Source organism: Chrysochloris asiatica, unplaced genomic scaffold, assembly GCF_000296735.1.
Source record: "Chrysochloris asiatica unplaced genomic scaffold, ChrAsi1.0 scaffold00026, whole genome shotgun sequence".
In the NCBI taxonomy this organism is placed as follows: Eukaryota; Metazoa; Chordata; class Mammalia; order Afrosoricida; family Chrysochloridae; genus Chrysochloris; species Chrysochloris asiatica.
Window position 1 is genome coordinate 19,706,013 of NW_006408544.1, and position 23,468 is coordinate 19,729,480.

The 23,468-nt window shown below is 41.7% G+C and overlaps 2 protein-coding genes across 2 annotated transcripts in view; one reads left to right on the top strand and one right to left on the bottom strand.

The window, feature by feature from the left end:
- The window catches only part of TMEM59 (transmembrane protein 59), a 53,502-nt gene extending 37,975 nt beyond the window's left edge, over nucleotides 1–15,527 (bottom strand). Inside the window, exons 1-2 of the mRNA XM_006839796.1 lie at nucleotides 15,271–15,527; nucleotides 3,760–3,865 (exon numbers count right to left, since the gene is read on the bottom strand). Coding sequence (XP_006839859.1) covers nucleotides 3,760–3,865; nucleotides 15,271–15,459 — 295 coding nt within the window. The 5' untranslated portion in view covers nucleotides 15,460–15,527. The remainder of the gene's footprint in view (nucleotides 1–3,759; nucleotides 3,866–15,270) is intronic.
- Nucleotides 15,528–16,615: 1,088 nt separating this feature from the next.
- Nucleotides 16,616–23,468, top strand: part of TCEANC2 (transcription elongation factor A (SII) N-terminal and central domain containing 2) — a 50,193-nt gene continuing 43,340 nt past the window's right edge. Inside the window, exon 1 of the mRNA XM_006839797.1 lies at nucleotides 16,616–16,754. Within this exon, the coding sequence (XP_006839860.1) occupies nucleotides 16,653–16,754 (102 nt within the window). The 5' untranslated portion in view covers nucleotides 16,616–16,652. The remainder of the gene's footprint in view (nucleotides 16,755–23,468) is intronic.

The following is a 23,468-nucleotide window of genomic DNA, read 5'->3' on the forward strand; positions in this document are numbered from 1 at the left end:
TAGTGGTATTTAGCTGGTCTTCCTTGTAGGCATATGCATATTATCTTATCACAACAGTATTGTACTTCAAGATAGATCTTGTTATGTTCTTTTTGATTAGGCATTGTTGTTGTTGTTGTTGTTAAGTGCCATAGAGTCAGTTCTGACTCATAGTGACCTTGTATAGTGTTTCTGAGGAGTGGCTGGTGAGCCTGAACCACCTACCTTGCAGTTCAAAGGACCTTGCAATCCAGTGCATTAACCCATAGCACCACTCCAGAATTCCTGATAAGCCTTAGAGACTGGGACTTTTTAACATTGCTGGTGGGATTGTAAAATGGTTTAACCACTCTGGAAAATGTTACTGCACTTCTTCAGAAAGTTGGAAATAGAAATACCTTATGATTCAGCAATCTCTCTACTTGGTATATACTGATAAGAAATGGGAGCCAGGACATGAGTAGATATATGCAACCAATGTTCATCACAGCACCATTCAGAATAGCAAAAAAATGGAGACAGACTTTGGTACATACACACAATGGAATATTATGCAACCTTGAAGAATACCAATAAATCTGCAAAACAGCTCAGAACATGGATGAACCTGGAGGACACATTATGCTGAGTGAAATAAGTCAATCACAAAAGCACAAATATTTTATGAGACCTGGTGTGGCACTACGGGTTAATGCACTGGACTGTAAGGTCAGTCTGAACTGAATGGTTGGTGGTTCAAGTTCACCAGATGCTTCTTGGAAACTCTATACAGCATTGCTATGAGTAGGTATCAACTTGACAGCACTTAACAAAAATATTGCTAACAGAAACACTCTCTGACAGTTACCAGGGGTAGGAGAGGACAGAGCAATTCACTGGCTAGAAGGTAGACACATGTTATCTTAGATGACAGGGAGGGCAATATACAAGGCATGGGGGAGAGCAGCATACAAGAAGAGGGAGGGTGGCAGAAAAACAATGAAACTAGTGGAAGAGTTAGGGAGTTATGCATGGGCTAAATGGAATAGAGAAAAATAGTGATTTATACACAACCTTGGAACAACAGTGTTCTGTGAGTAGATATATGGTGTGTGTCATAGGCTGAATGGGTAAAGGAGCGAGAAGAATGTTTATGTGCTTGACTGTCTTGTGGATACTGGTTTCCCTTGCCTACTATTGTAAAATAGACATTTATGTGTGACAGAAATGAATATTGGGAATTATGATTACAGAAAGTTTGTAAGCCCGCCTTCAGCCTACAACTGACTAGATATGCTAAAAGGGGAATTATCATTTGCCCAGGGAAATTAGTTTTTTTGTTAAGCCTTTGTAGAATATGGAGGCTTAGATGGAACCCTGAGCCCCAACCAGAACCTTTTGAGTTGGGACATTCCCACTTGAAAATACATGCAGACCAACCCAGAACTGCTGGGAGAACAGAAGGTTCTTATTGAAAGACCTGTAGACAAAAAGTAGACAGTTCAGCTATTTAAATATCAGCAAGCTGTTTGCTTTGGAGGCAAAAAGGTAAGAAAAGTCAGCCCATCAGGGGAAATCCCTTCTAGGGCCAAATTTTAAGAGAACAGTCTAGTATGCTTACTAGTGACCATCTGGTTCTACCTGTGAGTGGGTGTGGAGGAAATGCAGTAATGAAGACCTGGCCTGAGTTTGGCCATGTTCCATTGGTACCCATTAACCTTGAGATAAGAGGAAGGCTGGCTGGTCTGAAATTTTGGAAGATGTGTGAATTCCTGAGCCCACCATGGGCACTGACTTAGCCCTTGTGGGTTAGAGCTGAAAGTGAAGTATTAGCAGGTCTGAAGTGCAGGGAGGTATGCACAAACTCCCAAACTTATAGCTAGTACCCATTTTACCTAGCGTGGAGGATGCCTAGCTGACCAGAGCTTGACCAGATGAAGATAAAGATGTTTCATGCTGTGTTGTTGTCAGGTGCCATCGAGTCGGAACCAACTCATAGCGACCCCATGCACAGCAGAACGAAACAATGTCCGATCCTGGGCCAACCTCACTACCGCTGCCACACTTAAGTCCATCAATGATGCCACCTGGCTGATCCATCTCGTTGGGGGTCTTCCTCTTTTTCTCTGACCCTCCACCCTACCCAGCATGACATCCTTCTCCAACGATTGTTTCCTCCGGACAATATTTCCAAAGTAGGAGAGACGAAGCTTAGCCATCCTAGCCTCCAAGGAGCTGTGAGCAAGTGAAAATTGCTAAAATTTTATGAACTAAACTTTTGCTTATGGATGCAATTGCTCAACATTCTAACCAGAATGGAAGAACAAGCGTGTTTCCTCAGTGTACTGGGTGAACAGGGATGGGAAATTTAGACACTGGCTATCAAAAAGCAGGGCTATAAAGGCATGAAGTGGCTGGCTTACAAGCTTTCATGAGTGTACTTACTTTCAGAATGAGGAGGGTAAGGCAGAATCTCTACTGACTAATTTCCTTCTTTTCCAGATAGACCTTGTGAAACAGGATGGTGGGTGATGGTGATAGGATTTTATGATTCAATTGTGAGTAACTGTTAGCAGGATTAACTGTTATTGTCACAACTGTAATTACACAAGACATGCAACTAAAAGAGGGGAGTAGTTAATCTTTCGTTTCAGGAAGAGATGATCCCATCAGGAAGGAAGAGCATGAGTGGAGTGTGAGATCCCTACCTAGAAAAGTGGCAACAGCAGAGATGGTGGCTGTGTGCTTGAGGGGAGGTGGCTGTGTGCCTGAGGGCAGGAGGCTGGCTTAAGGAATGTGCCCTTTGGACATTTAAATGAATATATACTTTTTGTTTTTTATGTGTACATAAAGTAATTTTGCTTTTTTCATTTGTGAAATATAAGATGTATATAGGGACCTATAGGGAGGAAGCGAGCTAACTGTTGTTGCAGGATGGGGATTATAATTGTTGAGATGAAACCAAAGTGTATAATTTATTGAGTGTAAAGCTGATAATCTTGTCAGTGAACCATCACTCAATTTACAATAAAAAGGTAAAAAAAAATTGTATTTGTTTCTAACCTAGTCATACAAATATTTGTAACACATTACTCAAAGGTGCTGGGTAATTAACTAAACATCATTACATGCAGATAAAGATGGGCAGTTAGGAGACTGAGTTATTAAGAACAAGATTATGATATCGCAAAAGACGATGAGTCATGGCATAGTAATAGAAAAAGAGGTACCTCCTGCTACATTGAATAAACAGTATAATAAATGGAGAAAATTCCAGTACAGTTGTTTAAAAAGTTTAACCCCAATTTTGTCTTTTATTAGATACATCTCTGTCAGCAAAATGTAAGAATAATGGTCTAACAGATGACAGACTCTAGTTATTCTTTTTAATGGCATGACCCACAAAGAAAACATTATAAAATACTAAATCAAAGGCTTGATTCAGTAAAGAACTTGAAGGTAAGTCAACTAACCTATGCTTAGGAAAGTTATACTATGTATGAAAAGGTAATGATGAATTATAAGTGGGATAATTACTACTGCATTTGTCTAAACTAAATGCTTGGTTAAACACAGGTGTCCTATCTGTAGTACAAAATAAGCACTGTCTTAACAACAACAAAAAAATGAACTTTAACACCCATGAAATATCTACCAGAAGGTACTAAAACGCTAGTAATAATTACAGTATGCTGGACTAGGTTAAATAGTTCATGTTTTTCATTTTCTGAGGAAATTACATAAGAATTAAAATAACTCAAAACATTATGCATTGATAATGTCATTAGCACAGCATCTTACCAGATTCACATTCCAATTTGGTCCGATTTAGATCAATCCCATCATCCACAAACTGACAAATTGAAAACAGCCTGCAACCTCTCTGACATGCGTACAGTTCCTCTTCCTAGAGAATTCAACAACAGAGAGAATTACCAAAAACACAGTCAGTTTTCCTATAGTGGAAAAAGAAAGGGTTAAGAAAAAAGCAATATATAGTAAGGTTTATTATAAACCTTCCAGTAAAAACTTTTAAATTGAAAGGGAAAAAATGAGAGGAGCCCTTTGCTATCTAAAGAGAAATGTCCCTTATTTTAAAAGTGATACCAAGAAGGAAGCCTTGTAGGTAAAAATGCTTCTTTTTCCAAATTCAGAGATCATATTTTGTAGGGAAAAATGTAAAAGAACAGTGACATAATAAAAACACTGACAGGTCAGAATGAGTAAGCAAGTACTCTAGGATCATACTTCTGCTACATCAACATAAATAACACCCACATTACATGGTTTTTGCAAACTGTGCAAAACCTCCTAAGCACACTATGCACTTTATATGCATATACAATAAGCATTGGACTGTGAGCCACAAGGTTCATGGTTTCAGCCTGCCAGCTGCTCTGTAGAAGAAAAAGAGGCTCTCTGCTCCCTTGAAAATGTAAACCCAGCACAGGGTCAATATGAGTCAGAACCAATTCAATGGCACTTTAACAACAACAACAACAAAGTGTTATTTATGTGAGCACCTTATCTGCTAAAAACCTATAGTAAATCACCAGTTTTATCAGTAAAAATATTACAACTAGCTTCACAAGGTAAATAGTGCCACAAGGCCCTGACAAAGTGAAGTATATATCTATAAAGATGTTTATATGAAAGGACTTTTTCTAACTTGGCTGACTTTAACTGAAAGCATGTAAGCAAGAGCAGCAGTGTGAGGTACTGGAAAAGCTATTAAAATCAGTCATACCTGGCCAAAACCCTTTAGGTGAGTGGGTCTGCACAAGTTACTATAATGCAATTTTCTCAACACAAAAACAGGTAACAGCTATAAATTATCTTTAAGCCCATCACAATAATTCTACAAAATAGTTATTCCTAGCACAGTGCCTTTTAGCTAATCTTACAAGATTCTCAGTAAATGGTAGAAGCATTAATCAAAATTTGTTGTTGTGATGTGCCACCGAGTTGATTCCGACCCATAGCAACCCTGTATAGGGTTTCTGAAGAGCAGCTGGTGAGCTTGAACTGCCAACCTTGCAGTTCAAATGGCTTTGCAGTCTGACGCATTAACCCAAAGCGCCACACCAGGACTCCAATTAATCATAATAGTAGGTTTAAAACACAGAAAACAGTTAATACTGCATGTATGTGAGCTTAAGACAGGATGGACATAAATAGTTCATTAGTGGAAAATATTAACTGCTTAATAAGATTACAGGTTTAAGAACAGTGTCTTCAAGAGGTTTTTTTGCGGGGGGGTAAGAGACATGCAATGCAGTCTTTACAATAAACTAATGTGTGTTGGATGGAACCCCCTCACAACTTACTGTCTGAGCCAATGTGTACAACTTGACAGGCACCTAACAAAGAAGGAACTAGCATACACTTACTAGCAAAATGTGCATATACTTACTAACAAAATGAAATACAAAGGTATGCATTCCTTTCTAGCAGAAGGACTTAGTAGAATTTAGGTAGTATACAAAGAAATAGTTGTAATCTAATATAAACTTAGAAGAAAATACACTATTGGACCTCAGTTCTAGTTTCATTTATTGTTAAGGTAAAACTGAAAGAATTTTAACAATTAAGATAAATTCTGTACCTGAATTGCTTTTGCAGGCTTTGTAAATCAGTGGAAGAACCCACCTATCTTTTGAGCACCACATATTACCTCATGCTGCACACATGAAGTTAGCAAGTCATGTCATTTTTGGGTTAAGTTTACTTTTGTTAAACCAATCTCCAAAGTTATCTATCTGGTACCAATTTCAGTATTGTGGAATGGGGAAGAGAGCCTAGCTAGGTTTAGGAGTCAGCCCTGGGTTTGATACTCAGTCTCCCTACTTACTTTGTACAACCTTGAGCAAGTTACTTTATTTGTCTGAGTCTTGTTTTCCTTAGATGTAAAATGTTGCTGTTGTTGTTAGGTGTCATCAAGTCAGTACAGACTCATAGCGACTCTATGCACAACGGAATGAAACATTGCTCTGTTCTGCATCATCCTCACAATCGTTGCTATATTTAAGCCCATCACTGCTGCCACTGTGCCAGTCCATCTCATTGGAGGGTCTTCCTCTTTTTCTTCAACCCTCCATTTTACCAAACATGATCTCCTTCTCCAGGGACTGGTCCCTCCCAACAATACGTTCAAAGTATGAGAGACAAAGTCTGGCCATCCTGGCTTCCAGGGAGCATTCTGGCTGTACTTCTTCCAACACAGATTGGTTTGTTCTTTTGTTAGTCCATGGTACTTTATAGTTGTAAAATGAGGATGGTACTTTTATGTCAATCTTGAATATTTGAGGATGATATATTTATAAAAATCTGTATTATTAAAATTATGCTATACCATCTAAAACTCTCATAGATGGAGTCTTGGCACTGTGGGTTAATGCGCTGGACTGCAAAGTCACTTGGAGCTGCAAGGACATTGGTTCAAGCTCACCAGATGCTCCTCAGAAACCCTACACAGGGTCGCTATGGGTCGGAACTGACTTGACGACACTTAACAACAATCTAATAGAGTCCTGGTGTGGTGCTGTAGGATAAGCACTTGACCTCAAGGTCGGTTTAATCTACAAGGTTGGTGGTTCAGACTCACCAGCTGCTCCTTGGAAACCCTATACAGGGTCGCTATGAGTCAGAAGTGACTCAACAGCACTTACTTAACATCTAATAGATAAGGTACCCTGGCAGTGCATTGGATTATGTATGAGCTCGGCTGCTAATCACAAGGTCAGTAGTAATACTCTATCAGTCACTCCAAGGGAGAAACATGAGACTTCTTGCTCTCATAATGGTTTACAGACTCAGAAACCCCATACAGGATTGTGTATCGGAACAGACTTGATGGCACACAACTACCACCACCACCACCTAATAGATAGGAGCCCTGGTGGCGCTGTAGATAAGCACTGGACTGCTAACCTCAACTTTAAATCCACCAGCTGCTAGCACCATGGGAGAAAGATGCTACTTTCTGCTTCCACGAAGAGTTACATACAGCCTCGGAAACACTATACAGAGTCGCTATGACTCGGGATCAACTACAAGGCAGAGGATTTGATTTGGATCTAATAGATGTACTTGAAGCAGAATACAATACCAGCACCAAGGAGGCATCAATTAGTAGCTCTAAGAATTCTATCATTATTCCAAGTACGAGTTTCATGTTAGACTGGCTATGAGCTGGGCCAGTTAGCAGCAGATAGGCTGATGGCAGGGAGCCCCACAGTGGAGAGGCATGCATGGCAGAAAAGGCAGACACCAGCAGAGAAGTTGAGTTGGGGTACCTGCTACACAGAGAAGCCATGTCTACTGACCACTGGAGGAAGACAGTGGCACTGGCAAGGAACAATCTTGAGTTGTTCCAGAAGAGAGCTTATCTGCTCCATGAACCTTTTTACTCTGAGAGCGGTCCTGTACTGAAGAAGGGAGGGATATGGTCTCCAATTTGGGAATCCTTCCAGACCTTGCCTGTGTGCTTACTAATGATGATTTCTGAGTTGTTCCTTTACTTCCCTGATAAACCACACAACTATGAATGTAGTCTGTGATTATCAACCCCTGAAAGTGCAGTAGGGGGAGCGGCTGGTGTCAGAAACAATGGAGAACTGGGAAGGTGGAGATATATAAATATCTGAACTCCAAGTTCTGACCTCGGCCTCATTAGAATCTTACTTTTCATGAATTTAGACAATTGCTTATACTACATTATGCTGTCAGGTCAATCCAGATCATGGCAAGCACATGTGTCAGAGAACGGAGCTCCACTGGGTTTGTAATGGCTTTTATTTTGGAAGTAGATCATCAAACTGTCTTCTGAAGTGCCTGTGGGTATAATCGAACAGCTACCTTTTCTGTGAGCAGCCAAGTACTCCAAAAAACTCAACACTAGCTAATCAATTCAATGGTTCTTCATTGATACTATGATACTATCTATAGCTTCTAAATGCTTATTCTATTACCTTGAACAACATCAAAAACTATTTTCTCCTGATTCAGGACTACTGATACTATCTAAACCAAACTGGTTTTACAACATTTAATAGAAGAAATAGCTATCTGTAGTATACTGAATGACCAGCTTTGTACAATTCACTGGGCTTGGCACTAGAAACGAAATTCTTAGATATCAGCTGATCAGCAATGACACATACCTAATAACGGTAAAGCTGGGAATGGAACCCAGTTGGGTTACTAACCACAAAGTCAGCAGTTTAAATCCACTAGCTGGCACTCCGGACAAAGTGGAAACGTTCTACTTCTGTAAAGATGAACCACTTCAGAAACCTACATATGGTGTTTCGAATCGGAATAGATTTGATAGCAATGGACTTTTTTTTTTTTTTTAAGAGCCTGTTGTTGTTTAGTGCCATTGAGTCAGTCCCAACTTATATCAACCCTGTATAGGGTTTCTGAGGAGAAGCTAGTGGTTCTGAACTGCTGATCTTGTGGTTAACAGTCCAATGCAGATCCGACAGTGCCACACCTGAACTCCATTTTAGAGTCCATGCAATGTTAAGACAAAATGATTAGCCTGACGTTATCTGTTGCACAAGAGTTCTTTAAAGTGTTCAAGAAGAAAGATGTCAGTTTGAGGCCTAAAAGTGCGCCTGACCCAAGCCATATGCACGTGAAAGTTAGACAGTGAATAAGGAAAACTGTAGAAGAATAGATGCATTTGAGTTACGGTGTTGGAGGAGAATATTAAAAGTACCATGGACTTCCAGAAGAACAAATAAACCTTTGTTGGAAGAAGTACACCTAGAGTGATCCTTTATTAATAAGAGGCAAGGTAGTGTACCCAGATTTAGGGTCGGATTCCTTCTCCACAATTTCTAGGCTGTATGACTGTAGGCAAGTTACAATTTTCCAGAACCTTAATTTCTTCCATTGTAAAACTATTTTGCAGAGTGGTTGTAAGAATTCTAGAGAATGGGTGTGTCCCCAGTATACTGGCTAACAGATGGCTGCTGTTTGTTATTAGCTGCCGAAGAGTCATGACGACTCTGAAGAACTGCTGCCTGATCCTACACATCCCAATGACTGGCTACAAGTTAGATCCAGTGTGATCTCAGCTTTCACTGACTGATTTTTAGAAGTCCATTGATGCTTGGAAGGTCTGCTGAAAGCTGTTCAGGATCACAGCAATACAGACAGCAGAGTGTGGCTAAGCATGATGTGCTGCGGTACAATGAATTACTTAGTGTCTTTTCTAGCTATAGTCTTTGCAAACTTCCATTAAATAACATTTTTGCTCTGTTGGGTCTGGGTAAGAGAACTGTGGGAGAAGATGCTGACGGGATTACATGATTCAGTTGTGAGTGGTTAACAGTTAACTCGGGGTTCACTGTGATGATAAAAACCTGAAGCCCTAATGTGTATAAAATGAGCCATTGCAGAAGTAGGAATGGAGGATTTCACTACCATCAAAGAGGAACCAGGAAGGGAGTCTGTCCTTGGATTCCAAGATCCATCTATATGGAACCTGCTCAGCCCAAAGGCAGAAAGCTGTAGCACTAAACAAGTGGCAGAGCAGCATAAACAGCAGCAGCTGAAAAACCAAGAATCAGAGCAGTGGACATTCCAGCCCGCAGAGCAGGGAAAGCTGAGCGACTTTGGGCAGGAGACTTGCTTGTACAGTGGGGTACCTCCTGGCACTAAATGAGGGAGCTACATTTGCTGACCCACGTAGCTAGAGCTGAGTGCCTTCAGACTGAGGCTTATGGTGGAGTAGTGTATCCTGTGGACATTTATCAGCAGCCCGAAATGCTTTGGAACACTGGCTGGGCAGAGAGAAGCCTGCCTGTGGGCACAGCTCAGGAGAGGCTGTGCTAACTAAAGAGCTGTATCCTGAGCATTTCTGACCCTGAATTGTAACTGAGAAGAATTCTGATGTGATACTGCAGGTTAACGCACTGGACTGCAAGCAAGATTGATATTTCACCATCTGCTTCTTGGAAACCCTTTACAGGGTCGTTAAGGGTCAGAACTGACTTGAAGGCACTTCCCAACACCCCTAAAAAACCCCATAGCTGTGAGGATATAGTGCCTGTAGCCACTGCAATGACTTCTAGAACCTAGCTGAGTTACGAGGGCTGTGGGGAGGGATGGCTGGTGCCACAGTTTTTACAGGTGGTGTCAAGAGTGGAATTTGTTGCAATAGCTCCAAACTCATAGAAGGGGTTTTGTAAGAAAGAAAAGCGATATGGGAAGTCAAACATCTGATTCGTAGAAGGTTACCTATAATAATGGAAAGGAATGTAAGATATTGTGCTATAACTGAGGGGAGAAAAGCTTCTACTTAGGTCACCTGGGGCAAAAGCCAGGCCAAATAAACAAGATGGCTAATAGGGGGCCAGGGTCTACTTGATCCACTCTGCTACCCAGAGGCTCAAGGTCACATGCGTGACTATAGAGAGGCTGTAAGCCTGCTGTCAGTCTATACCTGATTGGATATGCTAAAAGGGGAGTCAGGAATTGCCTGGAAGAAATAGGCTTTTGGTTTTCAGCCTCTGTAGAGGAAAGGTAAAGGCAGAAACCTGAGCCCCACCTAGAACTACTGAGAGAACAGGAGTTTTACCTTTAAAGGAAAGAAAAATGACTGGTATTTGGAATTCTGAGCAAGCAGTCTGGTGCACTGAGTTAGGAAAAGTCTATCCCCATCTGAAAATTCTATTCTATTACTGCAAGTTAAAGGTAGCTGGCAAGTAGAAACCTTTGTATGCTTGCTGGTGACCATCTGGGTCCACTTGAGTGACAGTGGGGGGAAATGCATCAACGAAGAGACAGATTGGGAAGAGGAAGGGCGGGTGAATCTGAAAGTAGTGAGTTGTGTGCACTCCTGAGCCTATGGGCTCTGACCTAGCCCATGGGAGCTAGGACTGAGGAAGAACATCAAGGGGCCAGCTGGTCTGAAGTGAAGGGAGGTGTGTGTGGACTCCCTAGCTTGCACTGATAACTCATTTGACCTAGTGAGCTGGCTAGGGTTGAAGGAAGAAGAGATGTCTGATACTGTAGCTGATGTAAACTGCTGCACTTTGATGGCTGGCTGGACTGGACTTTGCTTTTAAATTCAGATATCCCAAGTTCCAACTGGGACAGAAGATTCATCACATCAAGGACCATGCTTGTCTCCTCAGAGTACTGGGTTGATAAGGATGGACAATTTTGAAACTAGATATCTAAAATGGGAAGACATAAAGGCATGAAATGGCTGGTTTATAAGCTTTTACAGGTATGCACAATTAGATTGTTATGAGGAAAAGTTAATCCTGGAAGTATGAAAGAAAGCATCAACGGCTAGAAGAGCCAGGAGATGGGCTGCGGTGCAGTGAATTATTTAATATCTCTGCTAGCCATTGTTGCTGTTGTAAGGTGCCATCAAATCATAGTGACCCTGTATAGAGTTTCCAAGGAGTGGCTGGTGGGTTTGAACTGCTGACCTTGAGGTTAATAGTCCAGTATTTATCCTACAGCACCACACCAGGACTTTTATAAACTTCCACCAAACATTTTGCCCTGTTGGGAGTGGGAAGAGATGGGAGAAGATTCTGACAGTATTACATAACTCAGTGGTGAGGTGTTAACAGGGTTAACTGTTCATTGTAAAAACCCGGAACTCTTGTGTGTATAAAATTAGTCATCTCAGAAGCAGGAACGTGGGATCTCAACTACCATCAAAGAAGAGTAGCCAGGAGGGAAGCATGTCCTTTGGACAGAAAGAGCCCTGTGCATTGAACCTCTGTGACCCTGTGACAGAAAGCTGTGACACCAAAGGAGTAGCTGAGCAGCTGTGGCAAAACCAAGAAAGAACAGTGGACTTGCTAGCTGACAGGGCAAGTGAAGCTGGTGACTTTGGTCAGGAGGCTTGCTTGTAGAGTGAGGTGCCTCTAGGTTTGCTGACCCATGAAGCTAGAGTCAAGGGCCTTCAGGCTGAGACTTATGGTGGAGTAGTGTATCCTTCTGGTATTTATCAGCGACCATACAATAACTTTGTAACACTGGCTGGGCAGATCGAGGCCTGCCTGTGGACATAGCTCAGGAGAGGTTGTCCTGACTAAAGAACACTATCCTGAGCATTTCTGACCCTGAATTATAACCTGGTAACTTCCTGAATGGAGTCCTGGTATGGTGCTGTAAGATAAGCACTAGAATGCTGACCAACAGGCTGGCATTTCAAACCCACCAGCTGCTCCCTTGGTTACTCTATAAAGGGTCACTATGAGTCAGAATTGACTTAACGGCACTTAACAACTTTCCTAATAAATGCTGAGTATGCTGTACTGAGTTCTGCATGGTCATAGCAATGAGATCGAACCTAGTTGAGTAGAGAGTGCTGTGGAGACAGCTGCCTGGTGACACATTTTTTGCAGGGGCACTGGCCCAGAAACTAAACCCAACTCTCTGCCTGAAAGGTGAGAATTTTACCACTTAACCAATATACAGTTGTTGTTAAGTGTCACTGAGTCGGTTCAGACCCTGTATAGGGTTTCCGAGGAACAGCTGGTGAGCTTGAACTGCTGACCTTGAGGTTCAAACTGACCTTGCAGTCCAGGGCATTAACCACAGCACCACATCAATGCAATACATAGTTGTTGTTGTTGTTAAGTGCTGTTGAGTTGGTTCCGACCCATAGTGACCCTATATAGGGTTTCCGAGAAGGAGCTGGTGAGCTTGAACCACTAGCCTTCTGGTTCAAATGACTTTGCAGTCTGGCGCATTAACCTACAGCGCCACACCAGGACTCCTACAGTCAATACATTAAGTCCAGGGAATACTGAATAGGTGGTCTCATGTTCCTGGTGAAAACCACTTTGATGAATAAATTAAAATTGACTTGTATTACGTTAATGGTTCAAAAGTAGTGGATATTATGTTTCATAGACTCCTGTCAACCTTGAGAAGAGGAAGGGCTGGTTGGTCCAAAGTTTGGGGAGACTTGAACATGACCTAACCACATGAGCAGCTGGTGAACTGCCGACCTTGTAGTTCAAATGACTTTGCAGTCTGGCACATTAACCTACAGCATCACACCAGTACTCAGCTACCTGAAATAGAGGGGCTATAAAGGCGTGAAGTGGTTGGCTTACAAGTTTTAAAGAGGGAGTTTAGTTTCAGAGTGGGGGTGAGTGAGGTAGAATCCCTACTGAAGTTTTCATCTTGTCTAGACGGGTCTGGTGAAAGAAGATGGGGATAGGATTCTTTTGATTCAATAGTGAGTAATTGTTATAATGATTGTCATTGTCATAACTGTAACGGTATAAGTTGTGTAACAAAAAGGGGGGAGTAGTTAATATTGCATTCCAGGAACAGAGTATCCTAAGACCATCAAGAGGTGAAGAGCATAAGTGGAACCTGGGATCCTAACCAGAGAAGCTGTGACACAAGAGATGAAGGCAGAGGTGATGGCATGAAGAGAGACAACAGCTGAGGACTCTAGACTTATGGAAAGAGAAAGGCTGTGTGCTGGCGGCCAGGAGGCTGGCTTGCAAAATGTGCCCTTTGGTTGTTTAAAGGTATATTCCTGTGTGTTTTTGTATACACATACATACACACAAAAAAAGAGGGAATAGAGGTAAATACTGTTAACTGATGGTACGTGGAAGGGATTGCAATCATTGCAATTAAACAAAATATGATTGGATAAGTGCAAAACCCATGTTCTGCCATGTAAACTATCACTTAATTCACAATAAAAGTGGATATTATAAAGTCCCTAAAGACACCAGAAATGTATATTCTTTTAAAATTGTTTATTTTCCCAACAAATTTGCTTGACAAATCTTTAAAAAAGGAAACAAAACACAATGCCGATACACTTAACACAATATGAAATATATCCAGGCAAAATAAATATTTTAATGATGAGAGTCACTTATAAGACAGAAAATAAAGCATTTTGAGACCTATTCCTTGATTTACATCTAGGAGTCCGAAGTTCTCATTGTTTTCTCTTGCTGTATCAATGGGATTTGAAAATGTTACAATTGACTCTAAGAAGCCTAATTTAGTTATTGAAAGAAGTGCAAGACATTATGCTGTAACTGAGGGGAGAAAAGCTCCTACTAGAGTCACCTGGGCAATAGCCAGGCAGATGAATAAGCTGGTTTATAGGTTTGAACCACAAGGCCCACGGTTCAAGCTCACCAGCTGCTCCTTGGAAACCCTATACAGGGTCGCTTAACAACCAATCTGTGATAGTTTTAGAATTATCTCTTGGAAACTGACAACTTTTGGGTAATGCAAAAATCCAGCAGTAACTAGACACCCGGGAAGTGCTTAACATGGAGAACTTTTCAAGAATCTGAGCGTGTTTGCCAGTAAGGAACATCCTAAACATCCTTGGGATGGTCCTTGTTTGGGAGAGCAAGGAGGGCGGGCTACAAGCAATTTGCATACAGGAGATAAAGGGAAAAAAAGAGCAAAGGACCAGCAACCTTGGCAATGGCTCATAAAATGGGGGGGGGGGGGGGGGGGGCTGGGTAACCAAATTATATATGGTGAAGGGTTGGGGAGTCACCAGGCAATTCAGACTGTTGAGTAAACAAATTCTTAAGAAACTGGAAAAACTTGAGAAGTGGGATGGAATGAAAACAAAGGAGGTAGCTACTGCTGCAGGGGTAGGGGGTGGAGAGTTACAGCCTCCCCCAGCCCCCATTTCTTCACCCCTCCATGAATTCCCTCTTCTGTACCGCGTGGTATGTTCCTTGAAGACAGAAATCTAACTGCGGCTTCTGGATGACACCCCAGTCCCTAGTGGCAGCTCACAAATCCCTGGACCAATTTCTTAACACTTTTCATACTAGAGTGCAATTGTCTGTCTGACTGCCAGAACAGAGCATGCGCTTCCAGCCCAGAGATGCGCTCAGAAAACACTGGCTATGACCTAACCTCCGACAGCACTTAACAACAACAAAACGACCTAACCTCAGTCCGCCCCCCGCCCCCATCTAGACTGGAAGAGAAGCTCTTGGAAGGTGAGGCCCTCCTAAGATGATTTTTATCCCCCTTGGTGTGCTTGTCTCCCCGTCTGAGCAAAGGGATCGCGTCTTTCTCATCTTTGTCTCGGCCCCCCCCCCCCCCCCGCCCCCCAACAGCCTATCACAGGGTAGGTGTAGCACACACTTCTGGCACTAACAGCTGGAGTGGTTGTGGGCAAGATTAGGGAGGAAAAACAAGAGCCACCCAGATAGGGGACTGCAGATGTAGGGCTGGCCCAGCAACCAAGTTCCTCCAGCAGACAGAGGGGTGAGGTAGGAAGAAATGGTCAAGAAGAGGTGGTTGCCCGCTTCGATCAGGTCCTACCTTAGGGTAGGTGTGCAAAGGGTAGGTCATCTGACAGGCCCGGTGGCAAGGCGCCGTATCCCCCAAAACCGAGTCGAAGGCTTCAGCCGAAGCAGTTCCCGAGCCTCCAGCCAGGGACATAGTCAGCAGCAGCAGTGGCGGGAGCCCCAGTTGGGCCCTGACCCAGAGGTGCCCACTCAGTGTCGCCATTTTGTTCCCCTCTGTCTCAGCAGCTCAGCTTGTTGCTGTTTTCTTTTCAGAGCTTCCTCCTCCTTCCGGGGCCAGCCTACTTCTCCGCCCAGTCGGCCGCAGCTTCCGCCTTCGCAGCTTCCGCCTTCTCTCTTTCCTCAGCTCCGCCCACACCGGTGTGAAACTGCCACCTCCAGTACCGCCTCTGAGACTACGAACTTCTAGGCTCCAGTAGGGAGAAAGACGCAACCATCGCGAACAGCAGCCTGAAACGGCGCTCCCTGACCCCTTCCCATGAGGAACGAGCTGGGACATGTAGTTCTCCATGACTGGTATATGAACGGGGACATTGGGAAAGTTGGCCTCAGAGAACTACAGTCGCCCTAGACATGCCTCAGCCCTCCCTTCGCAGTGCATTCTGGGGAATGTAGTCAGTCTTGTCTCTGAAGTGCTTGCGCGAGTAGAGGGTTCTCTTTACATATCTCTTCCGCACTTAGCGGAAACGTGTTTAGATTCCTCACTAGCAGTTGGGGGCCGGGAACTCAGAGGGTGCGTTGTGAAGGAACCAGCTGCTACCAAGGCTGCATTTCTTGGTGGGTCTCACGTCTGACCGTTGTTAGGTATCCCTTCCTAAGCTCATGAGTGCTGAATGTAGAGGTGGATGGGTTTCAGGGCACCACAGATGTAGTCCTAGGGTCTTCTGACCACAGAGCTGTTAGTTGTTTCTGGAGATGGCTGTTTATTGTGAGGACCCTACTGAGACCCCAGGGTGGTTGTTGGTTACTAGAAGAACCCCTTGGATTTTGGTTGTGGTATTAAGAGGGCTTCATTGAGCCCAGTGGAAGCCTAATCCTATCACAATCTAACCCAGGTTGGAATACGAGGCTTTAGAATTTACCAGGTTCAACGTCAGGCCAAGGATTGGTATGCCTTTCACGGCTTTTTCTTTTGGAGGTTTGGGAGCTTGCTACCTCCGGAAATAGGGCAATCATGGTGTATAATTTTAGTTCTTAGGATGATGTTTCGTTTTCAAGAACCCTTGCCTCCTGTAAATTCAACCCAAGAGTTTTCATAATTCAGAAATGTTTGCAGAGTGCACAGAACCCAATTGTCCTGGGAACACATATTATGTAGTCTTGAAGTTTTAGAGTTTGTCCTCTTTCTTGAACAGAAGGCACTGCAAGCAAGTGGAGGTAGGTGGAATCCCCCTCGCAATGGATAAATTCGTCATCCGAACGCCTCGAGTCCAAAATAGCCCACAGAAGAAAGATCCTGGAGCAAAAATGTACAAGCAGGCCACTATTGAATCTCTGAAGGTGAGAGGGGATCTGGGATGAAATGTACATGGAACTGTAATAGCAAGGTGGTGCTGAGACCTATGAATTTCATGCTGTGTCCCCTCCCTAAAGTATACTGACCACCCTGCTCCCTCCTTACCCTGGTGGCACTGCTATGAAATTTTCTCCCCTTCAGGAATTGTTGGTTATTGTTGGTAAGTGCCATTGAGGCAGGTCCGACTCATAGAGACCCTGTATAGGGTTTCCAAGGAGCGACTGGTGAGTTTGAACCCAACCTTGTTGCTCAACCCGACCTTGCAGTCCAGTGCTTTATCCCCAGAACCACATCAGGACTCCCACTTCTGGTATACTCTTCTAATTATTCTGGTATTATGGTATGTTTACTACCTGGTAAGGTAGGCTTTTCCCTTGTTGCAACATTTTCTTAGTAGGTACAAGCAGTTAACACACTCAGTTGCTAACCAAAAGGTTAGAGATTTCAGCCCACACAAAGGCATCTTGGAAGAAAGACCTCGAAATCTACTTCTGAAAAATCAGCCACTTAAAGTCCTATGGAACTATCACGTATCAATGCTATCCCCTCTGTATACATGGTAGATGGGGACGGGTAACTTAGACATTGGCTACCTAAAATGAGGGGGCGATAAAGGCATGAAGTGATTGGCAAACAAGTTTTCAAGAGGGAGTTTAGTTTCAGAGTGTGTGAGGGAAAATAGAGTCCCCACCGAATAGTTTTTATCTTGTCTAGACAGGTCTGGTGAGAAGAGATGGGGATAAGATTCTTATGATTCAATAGTGAGTAATTGTTATCATTTTGTGACTGTTACAACTGTAAAGGTAGAAGTTTTGTAACAAAGGAGTAGTTAATCTTACAGTCCAAAAATAGAGGACCCTAGGGCCATCAAGGGAGAAGAGTACAGCGGAATGCGGGACCCTATCCAGAGAAGCAGCAACACCAGAGATGGAGGCAGAGATGAAGACATGGAGAGAGGAGTAGCTCAGGACTCTAGACTCATGGAAAGAGAGGGACTGAGTGTCGGCGGCCAGGAGGCAGGCTTGCAGTATGTGACCTTTGGTGGTTTAAATTATTATAGATGGCTGAATGTTTTTGTGTACATTGCCTTACCCGCCCCCCCCCCCAAAAAAAAAAAAAACCCAAAAAACCCAGAGGGAATGGAAGCAAATACTGTTTAATGATGAAGGGGATTGTAATCATTGCAATGAAATGATTCTCCCATATAAACTATCACTTAGTTCACAATAAAAATAAATAAAATAGGTATTAATAGCAACAACAACAACAAAAAACCCAATGGAGCATAGTTCTACTTGGACATACGGGGTCACCATGAGTCAGAGTAGACTGGGTGGCCACCTTTTTTTTTAAGGTGCCAAGTGTGGTTCTATGCACTGTGTACTAGCTCAGTAAGGGTGGAGTAAGGATGCTACCTTTTTGTATCCTATTGGTAGAACTATGTCACATGGCCTCCACAGCTATTACAAAGACTGGGAAAGAGATTACATAGAATTTTAATGGACTCTATTTTCCAGAATTCAGTCTTATTTATGTTAGCAAAAAAGAGGAAAGAGATAAATACAGGGTAGACAACCAACCAATATCCAATAAATATTGGAACATAGATATCCAATAAATAGTACAATAATTATTTGATTTTTAAAAAGTTCATAATTAGTTTCTTTTTCTTCTTGAAACTCTCCTCCTGAATTTCTTTCAGTTTCCTTTATTGGTTCTTTCTCCCCACTAGACCCCTATTGTTTACACTTCCCAGAGTTCTGTCATTTCATGTATGTGACCTTGGCCAAGGTGACCTTATCCATCTCAAGGCTTTCTATACTAACTGCCAAACTTGCACATCCTACCAGGATCTCTGAGGATGAGGGGATCTGGAGCTAGAGAAAATAAAGAACTAGGAGAGTGAGGGGGTAACCTGAGTAGTTGATTTATACTGTGCTGGACTTCTGGATGTCCCATGAGCATATCAGACCCAGATCAGAAAACAGTAAGGGAGGAGAGTTGTAGGAGCCCTACTGGCACAGTGAGTTTGGAGTTGGGCTGCTAAGTCTAAGATCTGGAGTTCAAACCCACAAGCCACTCCTCAGGGAAAAAATGAGACTGTCTGCTTCCATAAAAACTTACAGTCTCTGCGGTCCAGGAGCAGAGGTCCCTGGGACCATCAAGGGAGAAGAGCGGAGTAGGGTACCCTACCCAGAGAAACAGTGACGCCAGAGATGGAGGCAGAGAGGATGACGTAGAGAGAGGGAACAGCTGGGGACTCTAGACCCAGAGAGGGAGGGGACTGTGTGCTGACGACTGTGGGGGAAAGCTTATAGTGTATACCCTTTGGCTGGTTGATAATGCATGTAGGGGATTATCACCATGGCAATAAAACGATATACGATAGGATGAATATCAAGCTAATATTCTCCCATGTAAACTATCACATTCACAATAAAACATAAAAAAAAAAAAAAAAGGCAAAAAAAATTATAGTCTCAGAAAACATAAAGAGGAGTTCTTCTTCTCTGTCATATAAAATTGTTTTGTGTTGGAATAGACTCAATGGTTGTTGTTAAGTGCCATCTAGTTGGTTCCAACCCATAGTCACCCTGAACAGGGTTTCTGAGGCTGTAAATCTTTACAGGAGCAGAAAGCCTCATCTTTCTCCCGCAGAGCAGCTAGTAGTTTTGAACTGCTAACCTTGCGGTTCGCAGCCCGATTCGTAACCACTACACTACCAAAGCTCCTTAGACTCAATGGTAGTGGGTTTTTAAAGTAGAAGCTGTGGGTTCAAGGCCTTACTGTGCAACTGGGTGATCTTCAACAAGTTGTTAACCTCCATGACCTCATTCGTTCATCTATAAAATAAGGAGTTGGACTAGATCAGTGTTTCTTCAAGGGGATTGTCATTTGGGGCAAGATAAATTCATTATTTGGAGCTGTCCTGTGAGTTGTAGGCTGTTTAGGCTGTTTAACATCCCTGGATTTTAGGTATGATTGTCATGATAACCAAAAAGCCCTAGGTTGAAACCTATTGAACCTTTTTTGTGTGCCATACAGTCAATACAGTGTGCTAGTACTATCAGTGTACTCTGGACTTCTTCCTTCAGCATCATGGGTTCTTAATCATATGCTGCCTCTTGAAAGAGTTGAACGTTGTCTATTTCTTTTTCGTACAGTGACTCCATCTCTTCCATCTTTTTTTTTTTTTTATGCTTTCTGTATCTTTTAATATTTTTTATCCACAGTCCTTCAATATTCAACCAGAGGCTTGAATGTTTTCTTTAGTTCTTATAGCTTGATTTTCTAATTCCAGGTCTTTGCACGTTGCATTATAATTATTTTACTTTGTCTTTTCAAGCTACCCTTTGAAATTTTCTGTTTAGCTCTTTTACTTCCTCATTTCTTACATTCATTTTAGCTTCTCTATGCTCAAGGGCAAATTTTAGTCTCTTCTGACATCCATTTTTGGGGTTTTCTTTCTTTCCTGCCTTTTTAATAACCGTTTGCTTTCTCCTTGTATGCTGTTCTGAATGTCATCCCCAAACTCTTCCAGTCTTTGATCATTAGTGTCCAATACATCAAATTTGTTCTTGAGATGGTTTCTAACTTCAAGTGGGATATGTTTAAGGTCATATGTTGACACTTGTGGACTTGTTTTAATTTTCCTCAGCTTGAGTCTGGCTTGTTCCACAGTCTGTCCCAGTTCTCTTTTGCCTGATAATACTGAGATTTTCCACCATCTCTTCCCACTGATGTAGTCAATTTGATCCCTGTGTTTTCCATCTACTGAGGTGCATAGTTGCCTTTTTTTTAAACTTTTAATTTTATCTTTTAATTTAATTAATTTGTTTTTAATTAATTTTTTATGTGATAGTTTACATGAGAGAACATTAGTTTCACATTTATCCTATAGTATATAGTTTCATTGCCATGGTTACAGTCCCCCTCCATGCATCATCAACCAACCAAAGGATATACTTTGCAAGTCTGCAATGTTCAACTCTTTCTTGTTCTTGTAGTAATCAGTCGGTCTGCCTATATTGTTTTGTATTTTTCCTGTTGGTGTATAGTTGCCTTTTATGTTTTAAAAAGGTATTTGCAGTAAGTCATCGATCTTGCAAATTTCTTTGTCTTGCAATTACCATCTTAATTTTTTATTACCAAGACGGTATTTTCCAACTACAGATTTTCCCTTTTGTAACTTAACCTTCACAATCCATTCACCAGTAATTATTAGTACATCTTTGTTTTATTAAATCTATTGATTAATTTTATTATTGATCAATTTCAGACTGAAAAAGTTGGTAGAGTTTTTAAGTTTCTTCATCATTGGCTTTAGTGGTTGGTGCCTAAGTTCAAGTAGTGGTATAAACTGATTCCTTATAGGTTTATGGGTACTATCTTATCACAGACAGCATTATACTTCAGAATAGATTTTGAAATGGTCTTTTTTGATGTTGAATGTGACGCCATTTCTCTTGAATTTGTCATTCCCGGCATAGTAAACCATACGATTATATGTTTCAAAATGGCCAATACTAATCCATTTCAGCTCACTAATACCTAGGAGATGGCTCTTTGTAAATTCCATTTCATTTTAGACAACTTCTAATTTTCCTAGATTCATACTTTTTATAGTCTATGCATCGATTATTAGTGGATGTTAGCAGCTTTTTCTTATTTTGAGCTGTCCCCCGGCAGCAAATATAGGTTCCAACAGTCTTTACTCCATTCACATCATTATGGTCAACTCTACTTTGAGAAGCCAGCTCTTCCCCAGTTGTATTTTAAGTACCTTCCTTTAGGATAAAGCACTGGGCAACAAGGTTGGTTTGAATTGCAAAGTTGGCAGTTCAAGCCCTTCAGCCACTTTTTGGAAACACTATACAGGTTGCTATGATTCGGAACCATCATGATGGCACTTAACAACAACTATCAATCTGAGGGGCTTATCTTCATATACTGTATCTGACAGTCTTCTGCTGGTCTTCATGATGTGTTGATTTTCCGACACTGTGTCTGACAATGTTCCCTTGTTATTCATAAGGTTTTCAGTGGCTAAACATTCAGCAGTAGTCCGCCTCTCCTTCTCCTTAGTCACTCTTAGTTTGGAAGCTCCGCTGAGACCTGTCTACCGTGGTTGACCCTGCTGGTATTTAAAATGCCAATGGCATAGCTTCCAGTATCACAGCAACACACAAGCCACCACAGGACGACAAAGTGATAGACGAGTGCTGGAGATATAAAATAGTAAACCTTTCAAGCTGTTAAACAAAGTGATACTCGGTAGAGCATTGATAGTATATATTTTAATGGCAAAGGCTAACTTGCTTTTAAATCCCTTTAGTTCCTTATTAAGTGTCATTGGTTTCAAACATAACAACCCCTTACAGTGTTTCTAATGAGGAACTGGTGAGTTTGAACCACCGATATTGTGGTTTAAACCGACCATGAGGTCCAGTGCTTATCCTACAATACCACATCAGGACTCCTTTCGACACTGTAAAGAGATCTTTTTCAGCAGATTTACCCAATGAGTACTTCATTTGATTTCTTAGCTAGTGCCTCCATGAGTGTTGATTGTGAATTCAAGTAAAATGAAATCATTGGCTGCTGCAATATTTTCTGTTAATCATGATGTTGTTTACTGGTCTAATTGTGAGGATTTTGTTTTCTTTATGTTGAAGTGTAATCCATACTGAAGGCTGTAGTCTTTGATCTTCATCAGTAAGTGCTTCAAGTCCTCTTCACTTTCAAAAGATTCTAGGACATGCTAATTCATTTAGATTTAGTACATTAGAATGCGGTATAAATCTTTTCTTCCTTTGTATGATTAAGTAGGCAATATGTTGTCCCCTGTCACCAACAGTGGAATAGTGCCCACGTTATTACTTATGAGTAAATCATTTTCCCTAATTGTTTTTGCCAAACCTGATATTTCATCCATCCACAATTGTAAGACCAGATGGTATATCGTAGAGTACATTTTTCCTGAGATAACTGTTCCACTACTTATATCTTCACCCCTGATATTTTGTGTCTATTTCTCATAATAATTTACATTAGAATATGGAGTATCTGTCTTGGGATTCAGATTTGAACAGAAATAAGGAAACATTTATTTGATGTATGTAGAATTCTACTCTGTAACTTGTGTTACTTTGTCTATTTTGGCCCTAAAATTCAGATTTGGAAGTTTTTCTGTACTTGGTCCTTGTGGGTAGAAATAGCTTTTTCAGTTTTATCTACTATGTACTAGGGTAGATAAATAAGAATTGTTCCAACACTCAAGTTGCTCGTAGTTCAGTGGAGGAGACAGCATTGTAGATAAGAACAGCAGAAAGCATGGGTACAGTAACAAATCAGTACAGGTTACAAAGGGATCAAAAAGGAAATGTGATCTAACGTGGTGGAGAGGAGAGAGACGAGAAAGAAAGAAAACATTAAGAAATAGGTGCTTGTAATTTTATTCTGTTCTTGACTCTTTCATTTGTCGACTGAATTCAGGTTAATGCTCCCATGTACATCATTCTATAGCTGTTATGTGTTCTTGCCGGTTCTCAGTCCACAGAACTACAGAATGATGTACATGGCAGCATCAACCTGAACTCAGTCAACAAATGAAAGAGTCAAGAACAGAATAAAATTATAAGAACAGAGGATCTAGGAGGTCAATCTATGATTAAAACAATTACAATGTGAAAAAAGGT